General features: G+C 38.4%; 1 protein-coding gene across 1 annotated transcript in view; it reads left to right on the top strand.

The window, feature by feature from the left end:
• The first annotated feature begins 6,438 nt into the window (after nt 1–6,438).
• The window catches only part of acsf3 (acyl-CoA synthetase family member 3), a 40,003-nt gene continuing 33,974 nt past the window's right edge, over nt 6,439–12,467 (top strand). The window contains exons 1-2 of the mRNA XM_037696360.1: nt 6,439–7,178; nt 10,297–10,452. Of these exons, the coding sequence (XP_037552288.1) occupies nt 6,459–7,178; nt 10,297–10,452 (876 nt within the window). The 5' untranslated portion in view covers nt 6,439–6,458. The remainder of the gene's footprint in view (nt 7,179–10,296; nt 10,453–12,467) is intronic.

Below are 12,467 nucleotides of genomic sequence, written 5' to 3'. Positions count from 1 at the left end.
ATATATATATATATATATATATATGTATGTGTATATATATGTATGTATGTATACATATATATGTATGTATACATACATATATATATACATACATGTATACATACATATATGTATATAATAATAAGACTAATTATAGTCTGTCTGTAGTATGTCATTGTCAATTTATTTATATAGCACATAAAAAAAAGAGCTGACCAAAGTGCTTTACAGTTAAAACATATAAAAACAGTAAAAAATGCATCTAGTACCACTCAAAATCATAAGAAAGTTAACAGTAAGATATAACACACAACAGCAATAAAATTAACAAAGCATTGCACTTTCAGATTGCAGGTTAACTTGTGATTCCTATAGTTTCTAAATGTAGAATAGGAGGAAGATCTTTCAGTTATCAGGCTCCTCTCTTGTGAAACCAACTTCCAGTTTATGTCTGTGAGGCTGACACATTGTCCAGTTTTAAGACTGGGCTTAAGATTGTCCTTTTTGATAAATCCTATAGTTAGGGGTGGTTTGGGTTTCCTGCAATATCCCTTAGTTATAAAGCTATAGGCGTAGATTGCTGGAGGACAAAATGATCACATTTCCTCACTCTGCTGCTGTCTTTACTCACTCTACTCTCCATGTTTGTGTTTACTGGTGGCATTAACCTGTTTTTGTTTGTTTTCTTCCCATAGAAACTACACTTGGACTAATTTCTTTCTTTGTTCCTCCTTCCTGTCCTCTAAACCCAACAGCCAGTTGAAGCAGATGGCCGCTCATCCTGAGTCTGGTTCTGCTGGAGGTTTCTTCCTGTAACTTCTTGAAAGTTATTCTTTTCCACTCTCATCACATGCTGCTTAAGATGGAGGATTGAAACAAAGTAAAGATTTAATGTTGGCTTCTTCTGATAGGCAACTTTTACTCATTTATATTTTATAATGTTCTGTAAATGAATGTTTTGTGTTGACTGTGATTGCATTTGAATCTGGGTCTGAATTGGATTTATTATTTGAACTTTTTTGTTTCTTTTGTATAGTGCCCTAAGATAGTTTAGTTGTGAATTACCATTATTAAAGTAAACTGAATTGAGTTTGTTTTTGTGACACAAATTAAATAACATCTTTAAAAAAGTGAAGTCAGATCCTCTGGACTGGTTCAGAGGACCTGACTTAACTTTTTTTTTTTTTTTTCTACCTGGATTATTGAGCATGCATCAGGAAATAACATCTTGTTTCATGTTTTCATCTGCCAGGAATACAAATGTATTGAAAATATCCACATACTGATGAAATAAATACATTTTACAATTCTCATTTGATCAAAGTGATTGATTTTTGACATGCTGATGTAGTAACAACAATATTGGGAATTTTAAAAGTTGGTTGTAAATAAAAGTTGGTTGTAAAGTTTTGCAGTTCAGAGCACCATTTTTAACTTTTGATTCAATGTTTGTGTTGCATTAAAATGAATTTTTAAAAACTAGAGTGCTCAGAATAATGCAATCTAAAATCATCAGGAGATATTCAAGACTGAACAAAACACAAGACTCAAAGTTGAAATCAGTTAACGTTCATTGGATTTGTGAGCATTCCTTGCAAAAATGTCAATTTCTAAGTTCATGTAGACATACTGAGGTGCTCTGATAAAATACATTCAAAATGCTTCAGGAAAAGGTCTCAATTGTCAAAACATCCATTATGTTTTACTCATTATTTCAAATATCGAATATGTAATTTTGGTTAAAACAACAGGTTGCAATAAAACCGTGTGTATTTAACTGTATGTACTTCTTTCTGTGTAATCCTTGGATCCATGAAAACTTGATGCAGTCAGAAAGAGTATCAAGATTCATTTTCATTTCTATATTTGTTTTTCTCATAGTAAAACCTCCAATTAGACATAAAGCCCCCTGTTTGTTGCAACAAACTTCTACTTGTCCACAGATAATTCCTCTCCGGCTTGCTTCAAATGCGTGAAGTGTCAACACAGAGCACATCTTTCCCATCAAATGAGCCATGCCATCACACGAGGACATCCCGTCACATTGTGCAAAACACAAGCCATGTTGCCAGCCGTGCCGTGGCATGTGTGTGGCATGTGTTCTGTGAAGCGCTCAGATGTTTACAGCGAAACTCTTGGACGAAAGTCAAGTTTGCAGCTGCAAGATCGGAATAATTCATCGCCCGCTTTTTTACCCAGGAGGAGCCACAGGTAGTTGATGAAGTGGCAGTGCCAAGACTCCCAACTGGCGAAGACGAAGCGCAGCTGCCAGGAGTCAGCGTGGCCAGATGCCGCTGCTGATGTACCATGTGTTCCAAGCAGGGCAACAGAGTGTTTGTGTGTGAGCTGAGGTGGGAGGGGAGACAGCGGAGAGCTTGCCAAGACATTCTCACATTGATGCCAACCTGACACATGCTTGGGAACTCCCCACGGTTTGTATTACCCTCTCAGCCTCTCTCACAGATCTGTGGGGGGTCCGCTGTTTTCTCTTTTTCCCTCACATGAAACCCAGTGCCAAGATGGGAGTTGGCGCCAGCTTGCGGCCGTCCTGCCCATCAGTGGCGAAACCGTTTCAGGTGGTCTTCTCTGAATGATGCGCTGGCAGCGGGTCATCACAGCAGAAGGTCAGCTTCTGCTTACCGCCTCTCTCAGTGCTTGTTTATACTTTAATTGTAATCGATAGTTCTTTTGAGCGTTATCCATGTCTTTCGTTCTCCCCTTTTCTCCTGCAGGTTTTATCCATCCCCGCTTAATTCTAGTAGCAGTAAATATTCCCCCGTTTGCTCCGATTACGATCCCAACGTAATAAATGTCGAAAAACATGGCCATGTTCCAGGAAACGAATCCAAAAACAGGAGTCGTCTGAGCATTTTTTTTTTTTTTGGTTTGTTTTGTTTTATCTGAAATGACATCCGTGGCGATGCCAGCTGCAACGAACAAAAGGCCAGAGATTGTAAAAATTCTGCTCAGATGAAGGATTTTCTTAAAATTATATGAGTAGAAAGAAAGCCATAGAATCTTTTCCCATTCAAAAGAGAGCGAGTGGTCTTTGACGATACTATTCCTGTGAGTGGAGGGGAGTTCTCCCAAACAAAGGTTTTATTTTCGTTAGGAACATGCCATCGTCCTCTGCAGTGTAGGGGGTTTGGGGAGGGAAGTGAAAACTTTTTGAACGTGTGCCATGTCTGTACCATTTACTTATTTAAGGTCCGCGACTGCCAGCTGGCGGCTGAATGTGCCCACGCTCACTGCGATGACGGAGCTGGCCAAGCTAGTTGGCACAATGAGTGAGAAGACTGGCATCTGATCTAAAGCCAAAGCATGGCTGTGTGTGGCGGCTGCACAAACAGGATGCTGATCTGCCTCTTCTCACTCCCATCCTCGTCTCCTCTGAGCAGAGTGATTCTTCAAGAGATTTGAGCCAGCAGCTACAAGATAACTGAAAACAGAAGTCATTTTAGAGGCTTTTTAAATAATGAAATCTGATCGAACAACCATGGGCCTGTAATAAAAGCTATGGGGGATAGAAATTATAATGATTTTTTATTTTCCCTAATGTGTTTTGCAGGGGTGGAAGCAACAAATTACAAATATTCACATTACTATAATTAAGTAGATTTTTTTGAGTACTTGTACTTTTATGAGTATTTCTTTCAAGTGTGTAATTTACTCATACTTTACAATTTAGCCCATGTAATCTACTACGCTACTTTTAAAATCAGAAGTCGCTACTGGGTGCGGCTGCAATTTGAATTAATATTCAAACCGTTCATCTGCATCTTTGTACCAATAAGGCTCTCTGATCACGAATGCACCAATTACCTATGACGTAAGAAGGACAACTCCGTAGAGTAGAGAGTCATTTATCGACCTAAGATTTGGAGAAAAAGCCAAAATGGAGACATTTTTGGTATGCTTTTTATGATTGTCTATGTTGTCGTCACTCTTTGTTAAAATCAGATCTCTCTTGTAAATGAGTCCCCGAGGCTCAATGGGATTAACCTGTATCGATAAATGAATTAATCTAATAAAAATCTTATCAATTATGACCAAAAAAAAGCAAACAAAAAAAAACCCGTCATGATCTCATCATATGTTTGTATGCACCAATGTTTCCACAGAAAGACAAAAGGTGAGCAGTAAAGTTCTTGCTGGTGTCTGTGTGCACATGTGAGTGTGTCTGAGTATCTGTTTACCATTTTTACAAATACTGAGCTTACATTTAATGTGATAGACTGACCCCCAACACATACGCACAGCAGCATCATGTTTGTCTGTTATCAATCACTGGATACATTTCAATTAAACATTCAGAAAGTAATCCTTTGTGCATCTCCAGCAGATTATCTTTTGGAGCCAACAAAACCAACTGACCTTAGAAAAGACCAAAATGGGTATAAGTCAGTTTTACTTAAATTAACTTAAATTTTGTTTATTTGAGATTCATCATGCCCAACACATATTTCGAGATCTGCTCGTTGTGCAAGATGTTTTTCTAAAACTTTGGCATTAACTGTTAGAGTCAACCATGTCTGTCTGTAAGCAAAATATTCCATGAACCACTGAGTAGTTAAAAAAAATAAAAAATCAGAAAGGTTTTGTTGGCTGTACATTTGATACACTTAGCGAATTCGATTCAGGATGACCGCCACAGCTAATCAATAATAACCCATCCATCCATCCATGTATGGCTATAAATCAGCAAATTTTAAAGACTGGTGTAAAATTTGATTCAGAAAAAACGGAGTCATTCAAAACGTGCTCGAGTTCGCACATCTTGCTATATTTTCTCGGTTTGACAGAAAGAAACACAAGTTAAACGTTGTCGTTTCTCAAGATGATCTTAGTTTAAAACCTTAGTTTAAAGCTGGCGGGAGATATGCATTTCCTAAAGGAATGCTAGACCATTGTTCAATTAATTTTTTTTACCTACGTTACTGTGGAAACCAAATGCACAGCATCAGCTTACCGGCTAGGAACTCTTTATTCCGCTGCTCTTGTTTCTAACCGGTAGATTAATGTCGCTACACCGTTCTTCTCCTTAACAGGCAGGGTAAGGTGAAATAAAAACGTTACGTTTTGTATAGTTTTTGTGTTTTTTTTTAATATGTAAATACAGATTAACAAATTAATAATTGGGGAATATTTATACAATATTTTGTTTCGTAAGGACATTCGCTCGTTAATGTTTAATCAGCGAAACAAAGTTAAAAAAAAAAAGCTTGTGTCAATTCACTAGTATCTGAATGTATTTAATACCATGATAGATCTTTTTTTACTCAAGTTGCAGAAGTGTAATTGTTTTAATTGAGTCGTTTGTTATTTAATTATGTTTATTGTGACTGTGTTTTTTTCACCTCTCTGTATGAGATCTTTTGATCTCAATGGGACAAACCTGGTTAAATAAAGGTTAGCATGAATTCACTTTAGCAGCTTTGTTGACAAGAAACAAGAGTAGCTAATGTTGTTTTGATTATCATCAGCTTTTTATATCGTCTGATTTGAGTGAACACGAAAAAATAATGCTGCTTTAGCTGTATAAATTACACATAATATGCGACTGTGCATAAATTAAAGACCTCGAAACATTATTTTTGCGGCAGGGTTAAAAAATACTATGACAAAGTTGCAGTAAAACACATTTTACTAAAATAGATTTTCGTCAGATGTGTTGTTTAAGCAGGGATGATTTAAAAAACTGATTAGCTGTTAAATCCCAGTTTGTCTTTATGTGGCTGTGGATAATTTTGTTCAAAATTTGTCCAAATAACTGTCGTTTTAATGCAGTCTTGTAAATTAAGCTGCAGGGCTCTTTATCAAATAGTTCTAAATGTTCTTCCCTGTAGGTTGTTTAGACCACACACAAGACTAAATCATGTCTGTGTCCCACAGCCCTGAAAATGTGTACTTACTAGTGGAGGAGCTGTATGTTGAAATACAAATGTTTGATTATGTCAAACAGAACATTTTCTTATATCCTGATGCATGCTCAATAATCCAGGTAGAAAAATCTAATAAAATTAGTTAAGTCAGGTCCTCTGGACGGATTCAAAAACATAAACAATAAAAAATGTAAAACTTGTTGAAACATTTCGTCTTTTATCTAAAAGACTTCTTCAGCTCGAGGAGCTGTAATAAACTCAGTGTCTTATAAATAGCACCTTCTCATAGTGGATCAACTAGTTTGTTGTTGACATCCAGAACTAGCTGTTCACATGATAAAGGAGGACTATCAGCCTAAACATTAGCCGTCAAGAACATTTTCTTGATTCTGCTTCTTGCATCAGTGTAGCTAACAGAAAATTGAATTAACCTGTGTAGAGAAAAATCAGGAAGCCTATTGGGTTTTGGCCATTTGCTGATTTCACTCTTTTTCATTCTTTCTCTCACTTCACAGATACATTTTATCATCAGTTGACTGGGGAGATAAAATGGTGAATGATGCCATCTTGAGGGTAATGAACTGCTAAGTCTCAATCATGCTGTCTGAACAGTTTGCCTTTGCCAAGCACCATCTTATGTGGACTTCTCCTCACTGGAAAGCCATTGTTTGCAGAACTTTTCACCCTTTATGTTCAAGGCAGCAATTATTAGGAGCTACAGTTCATAGAAGCGCTCATAGATGGACATTAGCACCGTCCTCAAGGATAAACCAGAAGCCTGTGTTTACCAAAGCTCCAGCATTTGGTGAAAAGCTTGCTGTCATAGACAGCAGTGGAAGACACAGCTACAAGCAGCTGTACGGCAGTAGCTTGGGGCTTGCCAGTAGAATCAGTTCTGCTCTAAAGTCCGATTTTGGAGGCCTGGATGGAAAACGGATCTCCTTCTTGTGTGCAAATGATTCTTCATATGTAGTGGCTCAATGGGCAACTTGGATGAGTGGTGGGACAGCAGTGCCACTCTACCGAAAACACCCTCCCTCAGAACTGGAGTACATCATCTCTGACTCCCAGAGTTCACTGCTGGTGGCGGCACATCCGTATGCAGAGATTCTGCAGCCACTGGCACAGAAACATGGTCTGCCATGTCTGACTCTGCCACCAACTTCTAACCTGGATGATTTGGATGAGACAGACGCATGTGAGAAGGAGATAACCATTACAGACTGGGTTGATCGGCCAGCTATGATCATCTACACCAGTGGGACGACGGGATGCCCCAAAGGGGTTCTTCATACACACGGCAGCATCCAAGCCATGGTAAATTATTATTTTTTTTAAGTATATTTTAATCAAAGTCTTTTTTTTTATTTTTTGTATTTAAGAACACTCAAAAGCACATACAACAAATACCCCTCCCATACCGGATCAGCTGCACAGACATGCATACATTAAACAGGCATTGACAGACTTTCAATATAAGATACAAATGGCTGCAAAGTGTCCCAAAAATTTTCTTCAGATCCCCCTACAGTGTATCTGATCTTTTCCAAATGAATATGACTCAGAACTTCTCTTATCCAGTGTTCATATGCCAGGGAATGTGGATCCTTCCATCTGCATGAAATAAGTCTCCAGGCTAGAAGAGAGACAAAAGCACTCATATTTCTCTCGTACCTGCAAAAGGATGCATCCACAAGGACCACCCCAAACAATGAATGAATGGTGATGGGTGCACAGTTTTTCCACATATCCCAGAGAAAGTATCAAAAATAGATTTCCATTACAGTAGCACCGCAGCTTTGAACAAGTCCAGAATGTGTAAGAGCGTAGCTTGAGTTTGTTTACAGCGGTTACATGCATGATCCTGGTCAGTTTTAAAGTATATTTTATTTTAAATGAAGCCAAAGCATTTTAATTTTATTTTTGATTTACAGCTATAGTCTTAACAACAGTATCTATGTTATTATCAGTGTAAAATGTTTGCATAACATATTTATTAGGCAGTTTTTATTGAAACATTTGAGATTTTTGACTTGCCAGTATAATAATTTAAATATCTCAATATATAAAAACAAATGAACCAATGCATATTCAAAATATTATGGTAATGTGCAGAAATGTATATAAAAAAAAATGCAGCAGTCACAACAATGACTCTTTCTAGGAAAAATAAACGATTCAGATTGTTCTTCCACACACGTTTGATACTGAGAATTCTTCTCATTAACGAGGATTTTTAGGTGAAATTGGCCTAATTGTCCAACAGCATGGTGAGTGAAATCACTCAGTTACGAGACTATTGATTTTGTTGGAAATAAAGAGCATTTAGTCTGTCAGTGATCAGAGTATGTGTTGGAATTCCTGTGTTTTCTAAGATTGATTTGCTGTGGTAACTTTAATCCAGTTAAATCCAAAAGTTACCCAGTTGTAGATGTGCATCCAGTAATTACACTCTGCAAACTTAATTTAAATCCATTATGTGGTGGTTCAGGACACATTGTGCTAACTGATAAACAAACGCTCACAGAGAGATACAAAAACATGATTGCCCACATTTTATTGTCCAGGCGATTAAATACAGTGAGGAAAATAAGTATGAACACTCTGCGACTTTGCAAGTTCTCCCACTTAGAAACCATGGAGGGGTCTGAAATTTTCATCTTAGCTGCATGTCCACTGTGAGAGACGTAATCTTAAATTTAAAAAAATCTGGAAATCACAATGTATGATTTTTTTAAAATAATTTATTTGTGTGTTACTGCTGCAAATAAGTATTTGAACACCTGTGAAAATCAATGTTAATATTTGGTACAGTAGTCTTTGTTTGTAATTACAGAGGTCAAAGGTTTCCTGTAGTTTGTCACCAGGTTCACTGCAGCAGAGATTTTGGTCCATTCCTCCACAGATCTTCTCTAGATCAGCCAGGTTTCTGGGCTGACGCTGAGAAACACGGAGTTTGAGCTCCCTCCACAGATTTTCTGTAGGGTTTAGGTCTGGAGACTGGCTAGGCCACTCCAGAACCTTGATGTGCTTCTTATGGAGCCACTCCTTGGTTCTCCTGGCTGTGTGCTTCGGGTTATTGTCTTGTTGGAAGACCCAGCCACGACCCATCTTCAATGCTCTGACTGAGGGAAGGAGGTTGTTCCCCAACATCTCTCAACACATGGCCCCGGTCATCCTCTCCTTAATACAGTGCAGTCGTCCTGTCCCATGTGCAGAAAACCACCCCCAAAGCATGATGCTTCCACCCCCATGCTTCACAGTAGGGATGGTGTTTTTGGGATGATACTCATCATTCTTCGTCCTCCAAACACAGCGAGTGGAATTAAGACCATAAAGTTCCAGAGGACCAGATTTAACTTTTTTAGAGACCATAAAGTTCTATTTTGGTCTCATCTGACCACAGAACTTTCTCCCATGACTCCTCTGGATCATCCAAATGGTCCTGGTCAAACTTAAGACGGGCCTGGACGTGTGCTGATTTAAGCAGGGGAACCTTCCGTGCCATGCATGATTTTAAACTATGACGTCTTAGTGTATTACCCACAGTAACCATGGAAACAGTGGTGCCAGCTCTCTTCAGGTCATGGACCAGCTCCTCCCGTGTAGTTCTGGGCTGATTCCTCACCTTTCTTAGGATCACTGATACGCCACGAGGTGAGATCTTGCATGGAGCCCCAGTCCGAGGGAGATGGACAGTCATGTTTAGCTTCTTCCATTTTCTAATAATTGCTCCAACAGTTGATCTTTTCTCACCAAGCTGCTTGGAAATTGCCCCGTAGCCCTTTCCATCCTTGGGGAGGTCTACAATTTTGTCTCTGGTGTCTTTGGACAGCTCTTTGATCTTAGCCATGTTAGTAGTTGGAGTCTTACTGATTGTGTGGGGTGGACAGGTGTCTTTATGCAGCTACCGACCTCAAACAGGTGCTTGTAATTTAGAATAATCAGTGGAGTGGAGGTGGACTTTTTAGAGGACAACTAACAGGTCTTTGAGGGCCAGAATTGTTGCTGATTAGCAGGTGTTCAAATACTTATTTGCAGCAGTAACACACAAATAAATTATTAAAAACATCATACATTGTGATTTCCAGATTTTTTTTTATATTATGTCTCTCACAGTGGACTAAGATGAAAATTTCAGACCCCTCCATGATTTCTAAGTGGGAGAACTTGCAAAGTCGCAGGTTGTTCAAATACTTATTTTCCTCACTGTATTTGTAAGAAAGTGGAACCAATAATGAACTTTTATGTAGGAACGAGATGAATATATCTATAATTTGTTTATACCATCTCATTGCTGTCAGCGTGTGCCAGCACGATGATCTTAACAAAGAGTTTCATGTTGTCGATTTGTTGACAGTAGAAGCAAAATGAAGTGATTTGTTCCAAGATATTTTAACCTGCTGACCTCTTCTCTCTCCTGCTTCCCCCTCAGATCCAGTGTTTGGTCTCAGAATGGGCATGGTCCAAAGATGACGTCATTCTCCACACCTTGCCGCTCCACCACGTGCATGGCATCATTAACAAGCTGCTGTGCCCGCTCTGGGTGGGTGCCACCTGCATCATGCTTCCCGAGTTCCAGCCTCAGAAGGTTTGAAACACTACATCTGTTGTATAAATGCACCTTCATTGAAGTGTCTCTTTGCAGCAGTGTGACTCCAAGCTGACAAGAAGAATAAAACGTATTTCAGGTTTATAGATGTTGCAAAGATAAATTCATGCTGGGTTGAAAAGGATCTTTAGCTGTTTTCACATCACTCAGTCTTTTTCTGTTACTCTTCGCTTCTCCCCTTCCTCTTTTCTCACTTCTCCTTGCTTCATCTCCTCTCCCCTCTATCAACCTCCCCCCTCCTCCCCCAGCTCCTGACTGTCAAACTAAGTGTTTGGGGCTTAGTGATGAATTGCCCTGTGTGGCTTTGTATGTGACCAATGCCGACTCACGGCAGGGGCTTAAGCAGCAGATCAATCGATGAGATGACATTGAAGGATGATAGTGCTTGTTTGGCCCTGAGAGGGGGGGTTGAGATGGGCCTTAAAGTGTGTGTGTGTGTGTAGTTTGACTTTAAACAAGTGTAGATACATGTTTCCCGATGTATGCAGTTTTCTCTTTGAGTCAGGGACTTAGTGAAGGTAGACGGAGAAGCAAAAGGTTCTTAAGGACATTTTTCTGTCAATGCAAGAATTTCAGCTTTTTTATAGCCATCAGTATTCAGATGTTATCCCTGACCTTGTAAACCAGACCACAGAGCCCCTTTTTATTAAATTCTCAGGAAAACAAAGCTTTTATTTTCCTCCTGAAGTTACTGTACATTGTTGAAGTGAATAATAGTTTGGCTCTTTTATCCCATAAGATCTTTGAAGTGTATCCTTGGCAGCAGAGCCCTGCATTGATTTCTGTTCAATTTTGCTCAGAGATGTGGAGAAAATAATCACAGCTTCAATTTTTATTTAACTTTTATTTATACAGGTAGTCTCATAAGAGACACAAGGACTCATTTTCAATCGAGAACAGTTTTATCAAACAGATACAACAACAGTGCAACGTAATAAAATCGAGTCAATAAAGTCAAAGTACAAAATAAAATGTTACAATATTAAAATAACAAATTTGCATAGATTTTTTTTCAAGATAAAATTATTGTTTATCAAAGTGGACAACTTTAAATTCGGTTGCACGGTGTTCCAAATTACAGGAGCACAGCAGGTTTTGGAATTAAATCCTCGCGTCATTTGGACCCCAGGGCAGCAGGAGGGTTAATAATGAACGAGTTGTAATAAAGAGCAGCTTTGTTTTTACCTGGACCCTCTGCTTAGGAAATCATCAGCAGAAGTTTTATAAAAGCTTGAAAAACAAGAGAAAATATTTGAAGTTTCAGATGAGGAAATATATATTTTAATCCTTAAGGCAACCTTCTGTGATTGTGTGACATTTAACTTATTTTGTCTTCAAAAAAGTGTGAACATACCACAGCACAAAATGTAAGAGAATGCCTTTTGCCAAGTTCTGTCCTTACTAAGGAAATGCTGCAGGTAATGAAAGCCAGGGAACCTATTTCATAAATCACAGTCCATTTCAAATGTTCTGTTTCGACCCGCCTGCAGTAGAGTATTCTTTTATATTCACAAAGAGCCGGTCAGACTTTATTCATTTAAATCCCTACTGACTACTCAATTACAGCAAATAGTCCTGTGTAATATCACGGTCTTTCCTGAGAGATTCTTGAAGAGGCAGAGCTAAGAAATCAGCGTGCTCTTCTCTAAGAAACACAGTCAGTAAGTAGCCTTGATAAAAGATTGATGAGCAGCATGTTTGAAAACTCTCCATCGTCTGTTCTTTAGTTCCAGTCAGATTCGTCCATCTGAATATATCAATTACTGGAACTGGAAAGAAACTTTAGTGACATTTTAACCCTACTGACACTAAGATGATGCTTTTTTTTAAACTCGAATTGGAAACATTTTGGCAACATTATATGCATTGACCTCAAAGGATTCAGCCTTTAGGTTGTAATCATGCTTCTTCCTTTTATTAATTTTTCTGGTGCTAGTAGATTGATTTTTTAAATATATATATATATGTATATATATATATATATATGTATGTAT

Source organism: Nematolebias whitei, chromosome 2, assembly GCF_014905685.2.
Source record: "Nematolebias whitei isolate Nwh7 chromosome 2, NemWhi1, whole genome shotgun sequence".
In the NCBI taxonomy this organism is placed as follows: domain Eukaryota; kingdom Metazoa; phylum Chordata; class Actinopteri; order Cyprinodontiformes; family Rivulidae; genus Nematolebias; species Nematolebias whitei.
The sequence above is the reverse complement of the archived record's forward strand: the minus strand, read 5'-3'. Positions and strand labels throughout refer to the sequence as shown.